Source organism: Manis pentadactyla, chromosome 7 (genome assembly GCF_030020395.1).
Source record: "Manis pentadactyla isolate mManPen7 chromosome 7, mManPen7.hap1, whole genome shotgun sequence".
NCBI classification, from domain to species: domain Eukaryota; kingdom Metazoa; phylum Chordata; class Mammalia; order Pholidota; family Manidae; genus Manis; species Manis pentadactyla.
In genome coordinates this window covers 142,162,373-142,183,308 of record NC_080025.1, presented here as the reverse complement: position 1 = coordinate 142,183,308, position 20,936 = coordinate 142,162,373, and the positions used below count along the sequence as shown (strand labels likewise).

Sequence of the window (20,936 nt, the reverse complement as noted above, 5' to 3'; positions counted from 1 at the left end):
AGGTAGTAAGGTGGGAAGGAAGTCAGAGTGTTCTTGGCCTCTCGTCTCATTCAGAAGGAGAACAAAGGTAGTGATTTGCTTTTGTGGGTGACAGGGAAAAAAAGCATAAGCCCGAGTCTTAGTAATTTAGGGGCAGTTGCCAGAGCAGTGAAAGTAAAACGTACAACTTTCAGATCAGCTGAATAGCATTCAGTCACGTCAATGGGAGTCATCTGGGGGCAGGGGACAAACAAACAAAACATAGTAAACTGCAAACACAGGTAAGGTGGTGGAAATATACCCCCTAAAATAAGAGTAGTCAAAATAAATGAATCAAGACAGAGATTCTCAATTTAGCTTTTTAAAAGATTCAGCATGTGGTATCTAAGAGACATTTAAATAGAAGGATGAAGACATGAAAACACCCATACAAAACATCAGGCAAATATTAATAACAAGAAGAACAGTGTAGTAGTTTTAAGAGAAGATGAAAACATTATAAGCAATAAAGATGCAAATTAGATATGGGCAGAGGGAACAGTAAATCCAAAAGGTCACGAACATATCTAACTAGCAAAATAGCCTCAAATTGTACAGACTTCCAGTATTGACAGAAATAGAATTCAATCAGTAAAGGTTGAGGTTTACACCCAGAAATTGATTGGACAAGTAGAACTCAGTGAAATTAAGTGTGCACATACCCTATGGCTCAGAAATTCTCCTGGACACACCCACACTCCCACACACCCTCACACACACACGAAACCCTCATTCAGCTAATGGGGGATGTGCCTAAATACACTCACTGAATGGTTAATTTGTGGTAGCACAGAGTTTGGTGAAGCTTAGGTATTATTCATCATTAGGGGATGGAATATGTAAAGCGTGGGTACACAGGCAATGGAACACTATACACACAGCATTCACAAAGCTACTCAACTGCATCTTAAAAACAACACTGAGTGAAAGAGTAAGAAACAGAATGAGATGTGTAGTACAATACCATTTATACAAATTATGATCCGTGAAAGGCAGTACTATGAATTTCCCAGAAAGTACACATATTTTGAACAAATATGTACAAGGTTGGTCAAGAAGGCTATACAGTAAATCCATTATAGTGGGTGCCAGAGATGGGGAGAGGGTGAAATTGAGGATGGTAGAGAGAACAGTGAACAGAACGAGTGGGGAACACTGAGCAGGCTGTGATGGCGGGACCGCGGGAGGCAGGGAGAGCCCCACCAACCCTCCACTCCAGGGGACTTTCCAAAGGAGGCTGTAGAGAGTGGAAGGAACCTTTGGTACAAGGGGATGGCTTTGCTCTCCCATCCATAGTGTATCTTGGGGGGACCGTGGGCTATGAGAACATGACATGCCTGCACAATAGGTGTGTGACTGTTACTAATCACTTTTATACAGTCTTTTTCTGTGTGATAGTTGCCACTTACTATCATGAAGTTTAGTTCAGTCCTTACTGAAAGAATACAAAAATCTATAATGAGAAACTTTGAGAATTTTTTTCCCATACTGATTGCAAAATTGGTGCCTTTACACTAAAATGTCTTCTCTGCATCAGACCATGACAACTGTCATGAGAAAGCTGGAATCAAGACCAGAGTCCCTGCAGCATTTTTTCCTGCGGCACATGAGCTATTTACACAGAAGGTGAACAAGAGGATTGGCTCTTTTCTTAGGCTCAGAATCTCTCTCTGAAAGTTTCTACACATGGAGCCTCTGGCTTAGAAGAGGAGCTCAGCACCTACGGAAACAGAGTCAACAGGCAAATTTTGAAGGTGTCAAAGAGGTTAAAAGTACACTGTCAAATTGACTGTGTTGGGAGTGTATAAAAAAAGGTAAAAACTGTGTCTACCATAACTTAATATGTTACAACTCTAACTGTAAAACAGACAACTGGAGGTGCAGAAGTTGGTTTTGACCACTACAGGGCAGAGGGTAGGAACCCACAGGGTGACTGTGAGTGGGGGGGGGCCAGCCTTCCCCTGTGGACTGATGTCCTCTCCCGGGACAGCAGGGCAGGTGGAGGCCTACTGAGAAGAGAGCAGACAACTCACATGTGGACTCGTGGCAGAGCTTGGCAAAGGTGGTCATGTTAAGGAAAGGTAAGAGTCCTGGTAATCTCCGTGGTGAGCAGCTCTGAAGCAGTAGCACTGCATGGCACAGCCTCTGTATTTTATTTGCATTTTTCCTATGTAGATAGTTCATTGATTTCATTTAATGATTTTTTTCTGTTAAATTTTATCTAGGAATCATTTTACTTTATTATTTTACCTATGACAGTGCTTACTGGTCACGCCATCTCTCCCACCTCTGTCTGGAAGAGAACCAGGGACCAGTCATCAGGGTTGGGGCAGAAACCCTTTGCATTAGGGTCTCACCTGGCATTTCAGCTACTGCCAGTCAGGCAAGACTTCAATTTGAGAGGAGACCGAAAACTGTATTTGGGGCCTAGACTGACCAGAGGTTTGGTCTCTCATAATATTCTGAATTTCTCTGTGACTCTTAGGCTTCTGTCATGCCTGAGTTCAGTCTGTGGAACCTACTGAATAGATATTTCCAAAAATGGCAAATATGACTATAACTCTGAGAAGCGACACAAAATACACACTTATTCACTCATTCTGCTGTTCACTCAGCAAATATTCACTGGGCAACCACTACGGCATTGTTCTGGACCTCTGTTGTCAGCCCCCCTCTAGGGGAAGGACACCAAAGCAAGTTCCAAGGAGAATGTAAAATGCGAAATGATTGGCTACTTTAAGTCCTCTCTGAGGAGTAACCGAAGCTGAGACCTGAGCGGCAGGAAGCAGCTGGCCTTGGCACGTCTGGGGAACGTATTTCAGGCTGAGGGAACAGCTGGTGCAGATGCTCTGAAGCAGGAACGATCCTGGGGTGCTCAGGGAACATATCAAGACTGCGGAGGCCGGTTAGGAGACCAGGGGCCACAGTTCAAGTAAGAAACAACTGCGGCTTTGACTAGGGTGGGGCCTGTGGCAACAGCGAGCAGAGGATGTACCTGGGGCATAGGCGGCAGGTGGGGTCACAAGACTCCTATTGATGGGCAGTGATGAGTGAAGAGAGGAATCAAGGGTAAATCCAAATTTTGGGCTCAAGCAAACCTGGGTGGATGGTGACTGATTTATGGAGATGGGGAACGTAGGTGCAATAACAGGTTTGGGGTAGGCATCAAGAGTTCTTTCCTGCCATGTTTACTTGGGTATGTCCACCAGACATCCAAGTTGAGATGTCAAGTAGACAGCAGGTAAGTCGAGGCAGAGTTCCTGAGAGAAGTGTAGCTTGGAGATTTCGATTTAAGTCACTGGCACATAAATAGTAGTGGAAGCCATTGAACAGGATGAGATCAACCAGGCACACATACAGTTGGAGAAGAGAGGGCATCTCTGGGATGCCTCAATATCCCGTGGCCGCAGAGAGGAGGAGAACTCAACTCACAGCAGAGACTAAAGTCATGGCCAGTGAGGTCGTAGGAAAAGTGGGCACATACACTGCCATGGAATCTAAGAGAAGGAAGTGTTCCATGAAGGTGGGTTGGTGGGATGCTGCCAAGAGATCATGGAAAGAGCAGAAGAATATGTTCTAGACATTTGTGAGCTCTAGAGAGATCCATGTTGACTTTGACAACCTTTGTAAAGGGTTCACCACATCAGCTTAAAAAAAAAAGCCCACTTATTTCCATATCATAGAGACTCTCCAGTATGATGTCTCATGATCTCAAAGTGCTTCTTCACAAAATTTTCTTAATACAAGGCCGTTGTGTCTGTGTCTGATGGTGATCCTGTGGCTGCCTTCATCTTTGCCATTTTGACTGGGATCCACAGAATACATGGGGCTCACTCATGCTGGCTGGACCTCCCAGTCTTCTGCTATAGATGCTGTAACTGAGCGCAGTGTTCCGTAATGGGGCACTTGGAGCATTCAAGTCTTCACTGGGATTGAGTGTCCTGCACATCGTGGGAAGCTCTGCTTGTAGCCGGTAGCTGAAGGTAGCACTCCAAAGCCACCACAGTCTTCCAAATACCTGGTGGGCCACAGTGTCACCCCAGAGGAGGGACCCTGGTATCGACTGGCCAAGATGCCCTTGAATTTCCCCTCAGCTTGACTAAACTTTAGACAGGTTTCTTCCTGATTCTGGACCCCTGACTTCCCTATTCTTAGAACATTTACTGAAGAAAACTTGTTCTTTCTCTGCCCATTTGAGAGGTAAATCTTTTTAAAAGACTGTTGCCAGTTTCGCAACCCAGGAATGTCTTTCTAGTCCTGAGAGCCATTTCTTTGAAATGTAAACACCCAGGGAGCTATTTGCTCCATGTCTCAGCTTCTGTGGGAGGGTGGGCACCTCACTTCCACAGAGTGGCACCTTTGCTCTAAGCTGTAAAACCACCTGCTGCCAAGAAGGTATGACAGAGGTCACTTTTCTTTTGGATAAAGTCAATCAGCAAACAACATCATCAGTTCTACCCTAGTTTTTAACAAACACTCCCATTTTACCAGTTAAAAATACAAAATAACAAAGACCAATTCTCTTGCCCTTTGTTCAGCAGAGGCAAGCTCCCACTGAGCTGAGGCCTGTCTCCCCTACTGCTGTCACCTTGAACAAAGTCTTCCCTCCCTGTTTAACTCTGGGGCAATGTTTGCTTTCACAAGATGAGTGGCTAAGAGTTGAGCCTCTGGAGTCGGAATGTCTAAGATCAAACCCCAGACCTGTCTCTTACTAGCTGCATGGCCTTGAGCTGTTAACTAATCTTTAGTTACAGTTTCTTCACTGTGAAAGTAAAACAAGAATTAGTGATCGTATTTATCTTATAAGGTCCTCATGTGGATTACATGAGGCAAATAAAGCCAGTGAAGCACTTGGCCTGGGAGTATCACCCAGGACATCTCAGCCAGCGTTTATGTGGTTGCCGTTATGTCAGGTTTGTGGGAAATGGGAACAACTTATTTTCTGTGCTTTAATTCCTGGAATTTGGATTGTACTTGTTTTATCCTGAACTTCTCGGGTACTAGAAAGAAAGGTCTTATTCATACAGATTTGGGTGCTCTTCATGGCTGGAATTCCACTTTTCTCCCTGCACACAGATGTTGATTTGTGTTTTGCTCTCTCGATGACACTGCATGTCAGAGGGAAATGGAATCATCCATCTGTGAGTTTGGGATACAGAGGGAATGAGGAGCCGTATCACTGAGTGTGGGGCAAGTGGGGCCACTAGCCAGGCGCGGCTCAGGGGAGGGCCACAGCGCTCTGTCCTCACTCACTCAGATCCATTTAATAATCCTCAGTTCTTCTGAAAACCCAAGTTGGATGGGGAGAAAAAGTTTCCTGACAGACGAACTGTGGGAGGAAGAGGAGGCTGCAGGCTTCCCTGCTACCGCTGGTCTCTGAGTCCTGGGACAGCACTTTGCCCGTTCGGTCTCCCGCCAGGCCTCCTGTCCAGTGTGAAGGATGCTGAAGGAATGAGAATGATTTTTCCAGCTCCTTTTTGGCTACTCTTGCATAGAAGGCATGTCCTCATTTAACCTCGGGAGAGATTTCAGAAGAGGTCGGAGTAAGTGAGCTGAGCCCAGACATTCGTCATTAGTTGCGATGACCAACCCTCCTCTCTTCAGGAGCCGCTGGGAGCCTGGCCTCTCCCTGCAGCTTTCTGAAGCTCCTCAACTCTGACCTCTCTTTGAACTACCCGCCAAGAACAGTTATGTGCTCTGGCCTGTGTTTGGCTTGCTGCAAACAAACGCCTACAGCAGCCGCCTGCCCTGAGTAGCCTGCACGGCTCCCTTCCGTGGCTCACACCCGCCAGCTCCCTGGCCAGGCCCTGGGCGGGCTGCCAGGCCCCAGGCTGAGGGCCCGCAGACACCCTGCCCCTCACAGCCCTGCCCCTGCTGCTTCAGCTGCAGGACTCCCAGCTGCCTGGAACATCCAGGGCTTCGGCTCAGTCCAGCCTGGCACTGTTCAGGTTTGGGTAACCGCCTTGAGCATGATCACTGTTCTCCGCTCTAGGAGAAACCTGGCCTCTGGCTGCCACACAAGATTCAGTCTGAGCTCCCTGGCTGGCTGAGGCTACAGAGCTCCGTGTGGTTTAAGTGCCAATGCTGGGCCAGCCCTGGAGCGAATCATGTACTAGCTGCTCACGTTGGATCAGAAACATGAGAGAGTTACCTGTGCATCTTGGACAAATACCAGCCAACTATTTTCTTTCCAAATCACTTTTTGAATTTATTTGTTACTTTTAGACTAAAGGGAGTTCTAGTTGCAATCATAGTTCTCATAGTAAATGAGAATTACTTTCAAAAGACCTGTGTTAACCCTCTTCTGATGGCAGCTTCTAATTATATTTTAGATGAAGAGTGAGGAGAACTGTACCTCTCTTGATTTTTTCAGCTACTCTGAAAGGGGAGGCGGGGGCCTGGCCTCACTGTGCCGCTGGAGGTTGGCCTTTGCTTACAGTGTGCTCTGTGGGCCAAGCGGAGAACTGCTTCCAGGCTGTTCTGGCTGTTGGCTGAGTCAAAGCCTCCTTCTCTAGAAGGCGGTGGGGCCCCTGGGCAGCTGTGCCCCTCGCCTCGATGTGGACAGTGACACTGGTGTGGTGCCGGACACTCGCTTTCCTTCTCGGCTGGCCCAGCTCTTGGCTGCCACTCCGTGGCCCCGTGGCAGGTGAGCAGAGGAGCTGCAGAATGCCCTGGAGGTTGGGGGCATTTACTCATGCAAACTCCCTCCAGGGCTTCTGAGTTGAAGTGTCAGTATTTGGGGAAAGAAGAAAAGAGCCAGTTGGAAAGGGTTTGGTGGGAAGGGTTGAATATTTTTTGGAGGAGTAAGAAAGCTAAGGGAGTAAAGGTGGGAGAAAAGATAGAAACAACTCATGCCGGGCACCATGCAGACTGCTTATCATGGACTATCTCAGTTCATCCTGAGACCTAGGAAGTAGAGCCCTATTTAACATAGGAAAGCTAAGTAACGCGTCAGTGGTGTCTGTTGGTAAGTGGCAGAAATGGGATTCAAAGCCCATGTCGTTGACCACATGACTGTGGGAAAGATAATTGCTTGGCAACCCAGGCCTTTTTTAATCAGCTCTAATCACATCATCATAAACGGCTAAAGCTGGAAGAAATTTTGGAGACCAACTAATCCAATTCCTTTATTAGATGAAAAAAGAGACTCAAAGAAAGAAAGTAGTAATACTTGGTCCAGATAATGCTTCTTATTAGAGTGGAACTGAGAACAACCCTCTAGTTGTTTCCTGAATGCCTGCTGACTAGTCTTAGGATACGTGGTTCCAGGATTTCATAGTGTTGGACTTGCTTTTTATGGAAACAAGACCTCTCCCCACTGGCCCTGGGACGGAAGTCTACTGCAGAACAACACGCTTCGTATTGGCCCGAACAGCTTGTGTCTGGGAGATGTGCATTATGTCCGCCTCTCAGATAGGAAATTAGAAGCTGGGAGGGGACACTGACTCCTTTTCATCACAGGAAAAGAAATCTTGTGACTCATCATGTCACCCCACCGTTCTGACACTTCTCTTTCTGAGATCACCAGGGATTTCATAATTACTTTTCTAGCCTTATTTTACGTGTGGCTGTTGGCATTATTTGTCAGTGACACCAGACAGAACACCGTGGAACCTCTGCCTCTTGTGACACCCCCTCCCTAGCTTTTCCTTGCTTCATCCTCCCATTCTTCCACCTGAGACACTACTTTCTAGTCTGTCTCTTAAATGTGCTTGTTCTGTTGAATCTGACCTCCACCTTCTTCTTTCTCCATAAGCTGTTCTTGTTTAAACCAATCAAAATTATTTTCCAGACCATAATAAATGTCCCCCTGCCCTTTTCCATTTTACACCTTTACCTGATCTTGTTCTTGGAGAGAACTGCTGACAGCGAGGAGAGAGGAATGAAAGTGAAGGTGGGCCTTGACCCCTCAGGGACAAGTCCGGATGCATGAGAAGCTGGGTCAGTCAGGGTCGCCTGCAGACACTGACCAGCATGCTGGGGATTAACAGGATTTAGGAAGAAACTCTCCCTAGGTGATCAGGGCAAGGGGTGCTGGTAAAGTCAGACTGCTCACAGTATTCAGCAGGAATAAGTGGACCTGATATTTAATTGATAAAAAGTAATTTAAAAATAACGTGTTATTTTGAGAACTGTAATGTGAGGGGAGGGCGGGGCGGGGGGAGCTCTAGCTGGGGCTCAGGATTGGTATTTATACTCTTTCATGGGCCCTGGCTGACTCGGCCTGATAACAAGCCAGTCTCACTTCAGCTAACTGAGCAAACACTTGCGTAGTTTGCCCGCATCGCACCCAAGGAGTGGATGCCTAATCTCACCTTTCTTTTAGTGACTTCTAAATGTTCTCAAAGCATCCCCACACAATTACGGAGACACTGTTGGCCCTTGTTAAAATTAACTGGCCCTGAGTGAGGCTCTGATAGGGTGGCGGGTATTAAGACTGTGAACCGCAACCAGGTCATGTCCAGCCTGCTGGGTCTGAGACGGCTGCGGTTTACTGACTCGCTCAGTGAACCACCTCGGAGGGGGGGTCCAGGGCAGCACAAAGCCACACAGTCCTTCACACTCACTTGCATTTCATTCAGCAGAGGAAAAATGGCTAATTTCCTGACATGTTAGTATTCTGGAAGACAAAATCTAACATTTAACTAGCCATGGAATCAGGTGTTAGTTTGAAGTAAGGCCAGTTCAGCTGGAGTTTGTCAAAAGCAAAGACTAGACCCTGGGGCTGGATTCTTTTGCAGAGAACGCTTAGCTTTTTGCTGTTTACCTTTCTTGTTGGTGTTGATTTCATTCCCATGGAGAGAGATACTATGTAGGGAGAGGTTTAAATCTTTCTCTGCCGAGAACCTTGAGGATGGGCAGAGAAAGGAAGGGATTTCTATTCTCCTTTCAAGCAAACCTAAACTTAGGAAGTTCATTTCCTCTCTCCCCTCCCTCCCCCACTGCCTCCCTCTTGTCTTTCCTCAGTTACAGGTGCCCTAAATTATCAAGACTTTTAGACACTTCTAAGGCCATAAACCTAACACTGCACAGCTCAGACCTCAGCGATGTCCCGCCTACCCTCTGGTTTTGTAGGCGAGGATGGTGAGTTCCAGAGTGGAGCTGGATTTAGGTTGTTCAAGTCTCCTTCCTTGTTCCATTCTGTCTTGGAGGAGGCTTACAAGGAGCCTAGACACTGATTTTGGAAAGAGCTCTGTCAAAACACTGCAGACTGCTTTATTTTCCCCAATGTGAAGGTTATTAAAACCCACAGAGGAAGTCACGATGGCCTTTCTCTTACTCACCAACGAACAGCTGGCTGTAGAGCTCCAGGCGGGTGTGGCCTTCTGTGGGTGCCTGGCGGATCCGCTGGGGCAGTCGGTCCACCTGTAAGCTGGCCTGCTTGACGTTCCTCTCTGCGGTGACCCGGTGCCACTGGTCGTCATTGAGAGGGGTGGGCGACCTCACCGAAATCTCCACTGGCCCATTTCCAACATCAAAAGAAAAGGACACTTCTGTGGCAGCTGGAGGAACAGAGAGCATGACAGGACATAAGTGTCCCCTCCAGATACTGAAGAGCAGTGAACTCTAGTGCAAAACAAAGCAGTGAGAAAATGACCTAAGCCGGTCACTTGCTACGAAGGTCTGTGGAAAAATCATTTGAGGAAGGGTAAAATGTTGATCCATTATTAACCATCAATAACCAAGGGAAGGAAATAGACTCGGATTGGGGGCTAGGTATACATTCATTTTCTTAATCTTTATCGAGAAGTTACCATTGCTGACTCTTTCCAGATAAGGAAACCTAGTCCTAGAGAGGTTAAGCACATGCCAAAGGTCTTGGACTTAGTAAGCAGTGGAGTCGAGGGGTGACCCAGGCTTGCCCGATTTCAGAGCTTGAGATCTTTCAATTCCATACACAGCGCGACTCGTCCACAGTCCCCAAGGCAGGACTTGCACCTGGATAGTTTTACGAAATGCCTGCGTCCAGCTCCACCCCAGAGATTCCAGCTCAGTTGGTCTGGCAGAGGTGCTGGAATTTAGAACGCGCCCTGGGAAATGGTAGTATGTAGCTAGAGTTGAGAGCCACTGCTTTGGGAGGACCCGCAAAGTCGTATTTCATTAATCTAGTCACTATGTTCTGACCGGAAGTCAGGGGATATGAGCGGCTGCAGTGGTGGAGGTGACCTGCATTTCTCAGACCACCTGTGGCTGTCTGAAAGGTGGCTCCAGATGCCCCAGAACGACCCTCTTCCAGAGTCCCTGGGTGCACACCTCGGTCGTTCCCCTTCCGGGATGCTGGATTCTCCCCTAACCCACCCTCCAGCACTGACCATGACTCGTTGTTTTCCCATACATCTGCTCCACATCAACCTCCTTCCATAATAAATCGCCTTTCAACAACAGAAAAATGGGTTAGGTGGCTGCTTTGGCAACTTTGGTTGTAAGTGTCTCTCCTACTGCACATTTTAGGTTTTATGCTCCTCAGTGACCATCTAATGCCATATAAATGTGTTTTTAAAATGGATATTTTTCTTGCGATTGGCAGGGGAGGCAGCTTAGCGCACAGCAGTGCACACATCCTCAGCTCCTCAGGCTTGGCGAATTCTTTTCATCATTAAAGATGTGGCATACCAGGGGGTTTCCTAACTTTGCTTATAAAGAGATTCAGGCCCCTTATCTATCAATATGTCTTCTGCCTAATCTCTAAGGAGTTTAATTAAATATCTGTCATTTTATTTTCCCAGGCAAATGGAAAATTCAGCTTCTTTGGATTGGTACCATTTTGAGATGGTGTTGCAAGCAATCAAATTCCTAATTTAAAAACCACAGTGGGCCAGATTCTCTCAGGACCTAGTTTGTTCACTGCCTCTCGGTCAGACCCCTCTGAAAACTTGCATTAACTTTATTGAGCTACAGGGATAGTCAAGGTAGAGCTCAATTTAATCAGCCTAATTGTACCAAGGAATTTTGATCTTTTATGTCATTAGAAAGAGAACTTTAATTTTAACACCTGTGGTGATTCCACACCTACTCTGTGAAATATATCCTCTAAATTAGGAGCTCCTGCCTTCAGGGGTCACTGCAACTTGATGGAGGCTGGCGACCTTCATCAAGGTTTTGACTGAAGCACGATCAGGATGCAGGTGGACAGTCATACGACTCACCACCGGAATGATCTGCCCCTGGGTCTGCACAGCCAATGGGGAAAAGGTAGTCTCGGTTTTAAGACTGAATCTGTTATGTTCTTGAGGTGCTATGTTTTAGCAGATGCATTTTAAAATATAAGTTGCCAGAACAGCAAGAGAACAAGGTTTCCTGAGCTAAGTAGGAAAGCTTGTTTCATTTTAAAGGTATCAACAAACATCAGGGAAACACAATTTAGGGATAAATTGAGTTTAACCCTGAGGTTTGACTCAAAGGGACAAAAGCTGCTCTAATTTCCTTTTCTCCTGCTGAGATGAATTCTTGTCCTGCTCTTTAAATTGTCACCATTTGGAGAAACACCGAGTACCAGCAGTTAACTAGGAAATAGCTATGTTTTTTCTCTGCTTGTGGCACTAGTGCCCCTGTTGCTTCCTCTGGACTGTGGTCTTTTGAGCATCAACACTTCACTCTGCAGAAGGAAGTTCCTGGAGCCTGTGGTAATGTAGTCTGCTCACCCCGACGGGGTGCAGCAGAGGGACTCAAGACCAAGGGCCCCCGAGAGTGGACTCCCCCTCAAAGCCTCCGCTCAGGCTCTGCTGAGGAAAAGCCACAATTTCTGCCTAGCCTACTTCCCGTCCACTGTTTCCCAAGGAAGGGGGCTGAAGGGCCGAAAGTGAGAGCGAAGGAAGGGGTTCTTTTTCCGGCCATGCAAGGTCAGCTTCCCTGACATTGCTCAGGGAAGTGTGTTTTAAACGCTTCTAAAGTTCACTTTGCGGCTGATTGCTCTTGGTCTTCTGGGTGAGAGGAACTGACATTTTAAAAGAGGTAATTACAGAGAGTCAGGAAGCGAATAAAAGGGAGGAACATCAAAGATTCCAGAGCCAGCAAACCGTCCTCACTTCCTGTGTGCCGGCTGCAGATTGCCGCTCTGCCCTGATTCTGCTGTGGAAACAGAGTTTCTTACACGCTATAAACATCTCATTCCCAGAAGAAAGTCCTCGGGAACTGGACATACCCAGTGTGGCTTCCTGGAAGGAGCACTGAAGCAGCACTAATGGTTACCCTTCCATCAGTGTTAAGAACTGGGAAGCATCAGAGATTTCACCCTCCCTGCGAAGTGGTAGGTTAGTCGGCCACAGTTTCATAGACGCTGGCCCAAGGCAGAGCCTCCTGGGTCGGAGACTTCGGACCTCACCATTCACAGTGCAGCAGGCAGCCTGAGCCTCAAGTCCACACTGGCTTCACTGGTTCCCCAAGTCCCACAGGGGACATGTGGAGCAGCCCAATGGATGCCGCATGTGCAGTGAGCTTGTGCCATAGCTGAGGAACCCCACACTTAGGAAAGCATAATCTCCTAGAGGGCTGCTAGCATACCTGCTCAACTTGCACCCTGGAGAGAGACATTAGCTTTATTGTCTTGGTCAGGAAACAAGTCTACCCTCTGTTCAAGAGGAAGACACTATCCCTAAAGCTGTTTGCTATCCATGCATCCTTGAACAACACTGTTAAGGCCCCCTGTGCTGAAGACAAGCCCAAATGGGAGAGACCCATGGAGAATTTCCTTCAAATCAATAGCCACTACCACCTTTTCCTGGCGAGTTGATCCAGTTTTGCCCAGAAAGCTCTGTGCTCCCGTGGAATCTCACGCTTCAGGTTGGGATGGCCCTTCCTAAGCTCAGAGGGTGAATCCTGATTTATCCAAGTCAGACACTGCAGTTCCGTGCTCCTTTTCTGGAACTCACTCAGGATGAGACACAGCATTCCCCCCTAGCCAATAAAACATGAGGGAAGTCTTTAGGGGCTTTTTTGGGACACATTTCTTAGCTCTTAAGAGAACAGATAGCCAGCACTTTTACTGCCCCTGGATACTGGCTGGGAGCTGTGGTTGCTGATGTAGTGGAGCCACCTTGCCAACATGCAACCCACCAAAGGGAAGAGGGACCACAGCACAGGGAGGGCAGTGGGTGAACCTGGGCCCTTGGTGACACTGCACAGCCTTCACATTATTTAGCCTTTAAATTATTCCCAGGACCACCTCAAGACTTCTTATGTGATGTATTTGTTATTGTTTATGCCATTTTCACTGTAGCTGAAAGAATCTTAACTGATTCAGGGAATGGTTTGGGAATTAGTGGGGACAACTTCTTGTCTTCTCCTTTTCACCTTTTGGGGGCTTCCGTTGACTGGTGTCTGAAATGAAGATTGCATCTGTAGTTTCTGTGTCCAAAACGTGTTTGAATACACTGAACTAGATGATCTTGAAGATCCCTTTGATTGCCAACATGCCAATGATCTAATTTCAAAAGATTCTAAGAGAAATAATGAAATGGAATACCCCTAGTCTTAACAGTCATTTTAGATATTGAATCATTACTGGGAGGAAAGAGACATTCAGAGAAATGCACAGGGTGCCACACTGGCATCACAAGAGTATAGATGGCAGAAATTACCTTTGAAATAAATCTGGGTCATGACTTCATCTGAGTGACCTGAAACAATGAATGAGACAAAACCATGGCCCCCCTCCGTGTTCGCCCTCCCCCGCTCTAGTGTGATTCCAGCAGGGGGCGCTCTCTGCACTCATCGGGACTCACAGGTTTTTTTTCAAACAAGTCACTCAAGGCTGAATGTATTGAGTGACAGATTCAACATCCGACCAGAGTACTAGACATTCTGACTCTGAGTTCTCCCGGCAGGTGGGTTAACAGTGAGCCGGCACACTGAAAGTGTCAGCTGAAAGTAGCAGGAAAAATTTGGTCATTCCGTATAGAAAAGGTGAAGAGAAAAGACGGAAGGTACACACAGCGGGCGTGCTGAGAAGGCTGGCTGATACGGTTGCAGTTTGGATGATGATTTGTTTCTTCCTTTCTAAGATGAAGTTAAAGGCCTGGCAGTTTCCAGAAGCTTAGTCTGTACAAAATCTCAATGGACTCACGCAGCAAAACTGGTAAAAAGGCAAAGCAGGTATTTTAGCCTCACTCTACAGTGGAGAATGTTCTGAATATAATGTTTTTCTTTATCTTTTTTTGAAGGCTGGTCTAAGTGTAAAGAGGAGGCAACAGAATTTGTGCAATGTGAGAGAGCTGAGAGACGAGGCGGGCGGGCTGACAGTGAGGTCACTGTGGGAGTCAGAGACGAGGAAAAGGAGGAAGGGGCAGAGGGTATCCCTGTTCCCGGGTGGGCCCTGCCGCTCCCCCGGCGCCCTGGGTGCCGCCCGTCCCTCCCCAGCTGCTCGAGGCCACCACTCCAGCCACCCTCCCCTCTCCTCCACAGCATCCACAACGTGCGCGTCCCCGGAGCATTCCGCATGGTCATGCCAACGTGTCTCTCGTCTTGATAGCTACCACTACTCCACAATCCTCTCTGGGCCTCTTATCTCATGACTTTGTTACCTTTTGTGGCCATTTCCTTGGAAGAGCTTCCTGTACCATCAGGGTCTGTTCCGCTCCCCTCGGTCTTTCTTTAACCCCATCACACAGCCTCTCTCTCTCACGCGCTACGCTGTGAAACTGTTCCTGCCTCAGGGCCTCGGACTCACTGTTCCCTTTACTCCAACTCGATGGCTGCCCCTTTACCCTTGTTCACAGTCAGTATTAGACGTTCCTTCCCTAAACATTGCGTGTTAAACAGCAAACCCTCTCTCAGCTGCCTTTTATTTCTCCTGACTTCTGATCCATGCGGTATGTATCACCGTCTGACATAATACGTAAGTGCTCCTGGCCTCACTAAGGCAGAGGCATTCTCTGTTGAGTTCACTTTTGTTGTATGCTCATCACCCAGAACAATGCCTGCCACGGACCAGGCACTCAACAATTTGTGAGTGAATGAATGAATAGGAACACTCCTGCCAAGGAGGCCAATTATAATATTCTGAATAGAGAAAGCCACACATCTTCCTAAGGCAAACCATCATTTAGGACCCTGGCATGTGTGAGGAATGCCATCCTGTATTCCACAAGCATCTTCCCCAAGACCATAAGATAACCTGATGTATATTTTCTCAGTCTTCGAACATGATACATTAGCTATGTCTGTTTGAAACAAATGGTGCTAAATATTGTTCCCAAATATGTGACCTCAGAGGAACAAAGGCTTGTCCAAGATAAGCTCAGCAGTGGAGCAGAAGCAGAATTTTCTATTTCTCTCTCTCACGCTATTTTCACTCTACTGTTTGGAACAAGGACCTTGGATCATAATTACATTTCTCAGATTTTGGCCTACATAAGAAACTGCCAAGGAATATGCTGAAAATGCATCATTCTGGCTCTTTCCACAGAGACTCCGGTTCTGTAAGTTGGGGTATGTCCCCAGAGTCTATGTTTTATTAATGCCAGGTGTCTTTGATGAACTAGTCCTGGAATCTTACTTTGAGAATCACTAGTTTTGTTCTACTAGGAAGGTCCTAGGAATCTTTTATTTTCAAAACTGTAAAGAGGTTAAGACATTACCTTGGGCAAAGAGAGGTCCAGACATTACCCTTGGCTTTGGGAAACCTAACTCTGGGAATGTTATGCCTGGGGGTCATGCCAGATAGTCTAACAATGTGACTCAGTGTGGGGGCTCACCATGCCAGAGAGACAAACAATGTGATGTGGGGTGCAGGTCTGGGCCACACAATTCAACCTCTGGAGAGGCTGGAATCCGAGAGCGGCCATGTGGGCAGTCGCCCATTCCTGGGGACGGGAGCCTGAACGACGCTGAACACTGAGGCCTGGGAAGCTGCTGCTCTGGCTGGCAGCACCCCATGCGAATTGTCACAGTCAGGTCCAGGGACATAGAGTGTCTGTGACGCCACAGGAAGAGCACGTCTGGAAGCTGGGCGCCTGGCACTTTTCCTGGTCTCTGCCCTCTGTACTCCTTCTCTTGTCGGATTCCCATCTGTATTCTTTCCTTGCAATGGTCATAACTGAGAGTATAGCAGCCTTGGGTGAGTTCTGAGTCCCGCTAGGGAATTACTGAAACCGAGGGTGGTTTAAGGGGAGTGCCCAGGCTTGTGACAGGTGTCAAAGTGCATGTAGTCTCGTGTGGGCTATGGTCCTTCTCAGATTGCAGTTGTTCTAATTCTCTGAAAAACAAAAGCAATCACTTCCATTTAGAAGTATGTGATGGAATTCAGCAATGTTAAGGCTGAAAGACACTGGAGAAGGGAATCCAACTTCCAAGCCCACCTTCGCTGCCTAGGTGATGTGAACTTGACTCTCTGAGATGCTAATATCCAGTTATAACTAAGTGCAGAACTTCTGTTCGCTAACTATACTGTGTTGCTTATATTATGCAGAAAATAAAAATAACTGATTTTTCCTTTATTATAGCCTTGGTTTTTGAATATAGACATTTTTAGAGCCATATATGCATATTCAAACCCAAAAACTTGGTGTTAAACACATCTGAAAATGAACACGGGCAAGGAAAATTTATTTGAAGTCTTGGAAATTCTTCAAGCAAATGCCTAGAGCCTAAGAATCAATGTTATGAACTCATTTTGAAACCTCTGGTATCTTGATAACCTCTTGAGTATGAGAAATATTTCTCTTTATGTATTTTGGCCTTTAAGCTTTTTATTATGGCTAAAACATAACTTCACAAAGGCATCCATAGAGACAAGGAAGCAAAAGGGAGTTACCATTGGCCATGTAAAGAGAGAGCGCTGTCTTTAAAATGCAAAGCCTTTCTAATTTTAGTTTTCTCCATGCATTTAGCCACCTCCTGAGAATAAGTTCTTGAATATTAATGGACCTATATGATTTGAAAAGGAAAAAGACAAAGATCTTTTCAAGATGACGCCGGGCTTCAAACAGCACCTGTCTGCAGTAAGGGACATAGAGTCAGGTTTTAAATACCCTCCTGTTTGGACATCAGCAGAGACTGTGTGCCTGGCAGAGAGTGCGGGTTTGGAAGAATAGATGGAATTCCCAGATGGTGACTGTATTTGTGATAGAATAAAATGCAGAGGGTGCTTTAGATGAACTGTGAAATTGGATGACTAAAGATTCTCCAGAGATGGAGAAGAGAGTGGATTGAGGAGGGGATGGACGTCAGGGAAGCCTTCCTCTTGACCTCAGTCAGATTGTGCGGCCAAATGAGAAACATACATTGATGGCCACGTGCTCTGGTGGAAGACTGGGGGCAATTTATGGGGCTGCTTTCAGGTGATGACACTGACATACAGGGCTCTGGAAAGTTCAAGGGGAATGGACTGTGGGATTTGAGGTCCAAAGGAGGTTATACAACTGGATGCCAAAACAGCCTGTTTTGGAAAAAAGCAGATGGCTGTTAACTTGGATCAAGCTGAAGCCTGTAAGGAGACAACATATCAGTCAATTAATTCATTAAAACCTCTCAGTGATTGAACAGTGGATGGCTATGCTTCTGGGGACACTGATAATAATGAAATGCCAAAGACAAGATCTGAGGAGAGAAGGATAAGGCTCTGGAAGGAGCATGCCTGCTGGGGAGAGCTGTGAGGGAGGCGTCTGCTCCCTGGCTGTTGGGGACTGAGTTTCAGGCCAGCCTGGAGGTCAGATCACAGGCACTGTTTTTCTCTCTCTGTTGTGTAGCAACTTGCTTTCCATCTAGTCATGCTACCTTGACAGGACTTCAGACAAGATCTATCTAATAAGAAAAAAGTGCCAAGTGAAGATTCTATATTCTACATGCTATGGACAAAGAATATCAGAGGAGATGTGTTCTGTTTTCCATCACAACAGCAGGTGCACTTCAACTACCGTGCATTTGCAGCATTGGGTGGATAGTGGAACCATGCCACAGGGTCGACAGGGATTATAAATGGGAATGCAGAGGGATATGAAGAAACAGGAGAATCACTTTCTTTCTATAAAGCAAGCTTTCTTAAAGTGGGAAAGTCTTCCATAAAAGTTCCTTCTTCCTTGGAATCTTTGCAAGTGATGCACAACTGATCTAAACTATCTTCTCAGTTTTTTCTAGCACTACTTAAATTTGTTCATTGCCTTCTGTTTAGTAGGTATATTAGAAAGCAGGAATCTTAGGGTTTAAAAAAAAACCCAGGATCTCAGAATCCCAAGGTTGAAATGTCCGACGATAGATGCTCAGTTAACACTGTAAAAGAGTTGATAGACCCTGAAGTCATATATTTCCACCTCTGAAAAATGAGAGGAAGTCACTTCATAGTGTCACTTATGGTTCTACCAACCAGTTTCCACTTGGATAAAGCATTCCTTAAAAATGGACAATGTTAAATAATAATGATTCATCATAAAGTACTCTTTCTTTTCCCTTATTTCTGATTATAATAGCTTTCCTGATTGCATAAATAAATATTTTGCTTCCCTCAAGACTGCATATATAGAACACATGAGAATCCTTTTCAGGGCCAGCCTGTACAAAGTTCAGCCAACCATATTTACTTTGCTCATGACTTGCCGGATGAATGGAGTAGGGTTTCCCTGTGGAATAGGTCCTTAGGCAGCACAGCTGCTGGTAGGTTTGACCTGCTTGTCAGCCTCTGCCTCGGGTTGGCTTGACGGACTCTCAACAAGGTCAACAGATGGAACGACTTTGGGGGCAGGGTCGTCCATCAAGAGCCATCCTGTTGGGCACATCCTTGTGTGGCCTCCCCAAATGAGGGCTTCGGTTTTCACCATCTGAGCCTGCGCTGCTCCTTGACACTGTGGTATGTGACATTATGGCCTAAGAATTAGTAACAGGAAGCCAGTAGATGAGAACATGTGAAAATCTATCTTTTTAAAATTTAATCCCAAAGAATAAGGGATCATGGATTAAATGCAAACCTGGCAATTGAGACACTGTTTCCCCATCTTTTTAAACCCATGCCCCCATTTGCTGCTATAATAATATAATTATCATGTCCAGATGCAGGGGGCTGATGGGTAATAAAACAGAGCCCTGAAGATGGCATATAAACACCCTGCCAGCCAATAGGAGATTTCTGTGAGCTATATTCTGTAAGGTGTATAGCAAAAATGATAGCCTTTTTGTTCTGTAAGTATAAAATTAGGATTTCCAAAGCACACATGCTCTCTTGGAGTGTCTGATACAGTCTCTGCCCTCAGTTGACAAAAAAATTACTCTTGTGGGGTTTTAAAAAACATGTACATGGAAATATACTTCTAAAATATATTACATAAAGCAAGTAGGTTACAAACAGTATGTACCATGTGATCTCATTTTTGTAAAAAATTACATATTACTGCATAGAAAAATGTTTGGCAATGTGCACACCAAAAGAATAATATTAAATATATAAGAATACAAGATTATGTTTATTCTTTTTGCTTCTCTAGATTTTTAAAACATTCAACAATAGACAGTCATATCTGTATAAATTTTAAAAGTGACAAATGTAATTTTCACTTAATTTGCAAAGGTTGGTGACATTTTAAACAACTCTATTATTACAGTTTTAACAAGTGTTTAATCAGAGATTAGTTAATCAAAATGCTAAGAATGGGATTTCATTTAAATATAGAAAATGAGAAGGAATTTAAAACTAGATTGAAACATTCCACCTTTCTTCCTTCCTGTATCTATGATACCTAAGAGGATAAAAGGCAAGAGAGAGTGGTCAAACTTCAGGATAAAATAATTTTGAACAAGATGTAATTTTTTTTCCTATTAAAAAAGGCTGCAAACAAGGACATGCTATTTTTCAAATTAAAGTCCTCATAGGTCTGAAGTGCTGGCTTGTTCGGATGTTTCAACTAATGTATACAGGAATCGGAATGCAGGATGAGCATAATTCAGTGTTATAATTACAGCTGACAGATATACACTGTTTCTGTCTTTCACTGGCTCTGGTGCACTTACCCAGAAAGACCCTGTAGAATACTAAATACAAACCACTCTTCATGAGAAGGCATTTGGCATTCTCATCAGTTCTCATCAGAGGAATCAAATTCAGAGATGCAGAACACCAAATTTGATCATTTTAACACTCTGCAAAGGCAAGTAAAGTGAGTAATTTCCCACGAGGCCTTAGGTCCAACTAGATATTTTTTGTCAAACTCTTAACACAGGTATGTGGGTGGATCACTGCTTTATGAAAGGTGTCTTTTAACTGGTCCCTGGGCTTTAGCTATATTCTTTTCAATTCCTCAAATGCTCCATAATCTTCCTCCTTTACTTTCTTTTGCCTATATGGTCTTGCCTTTCTGGAAAAAAGCCTTTATCTCATTTATCTGCCTGTCATCCTCCGAGGCAAACTGAATGCTGCGTTTCTGGAAACCTAACTCACTGTAGGCAAGGTTAGAGCTTACTCCTTTTAGCTGCCATAGCACCTGGGGGCAGAGACTGCTAACTTTTCACAGGAGATTAATTTTCTCCTTTCTGTAGTTACCCCTGAAAGCCACCTGCACCCAGTAGCTTCATCTCCCAGCCCCCAGGCATCTAGGTGGAGCCCTGTGACCAGTTACCACCAGTGGAATGAGAACAAAGTAGTGTCACTTCCGGACCAGTGTGGGTAAGGAGAGAGAATGCTTCTCCCTCCTTCCTTTCTCTCCTGCCAACCGGATTTAGAGTCTCCGAGGTCTTAGGAAATGGTGGAACTGCACCACCAAAGAAACCTTGATCTCAAATCAGCATGGGGAAGGACTTCATGGACTGGGGCACCCCTATTACACTGCTGCAAAGACACTGAAACCTGGGGCTTTATTTGTTACAACAGTTTAACTCCTAAATATGAATATCTCTTATTCCTAAATCTCTTATGACCTTATCACAATGTTTTTCATTTATTTATAGATTAAAAAAGAATTAACCAAAGAATCTTCTCCATCAAACCACTGGAATTTTGA

At 45.5% G+C, this 20,936-nt stretch overlaps 1 protein-coding gene across 1 annotated transcript in view; it reads right to left on the bottom strand.

The window, feature by feature from the left end:
• Positions 1 to 20,936, bottom strand: part of CNTNAP2 (contactin associated protein 2) — a 1,980,972-nt gene that overhangs the window by 202,084 nt on the left and 1,757,952 nt on the right. The window contains exon 19 of the mRNA XM_057504985.1: positions 9,303 to 9,521. Within this exon, the coding sequence (XP_057360968.1) occupies positions 9,303 to 9,521 (219 nt within the window). The remainder of the gene's footprint in view (positions 1 to 9,302; positions 9,522 to 20,936) is intronic.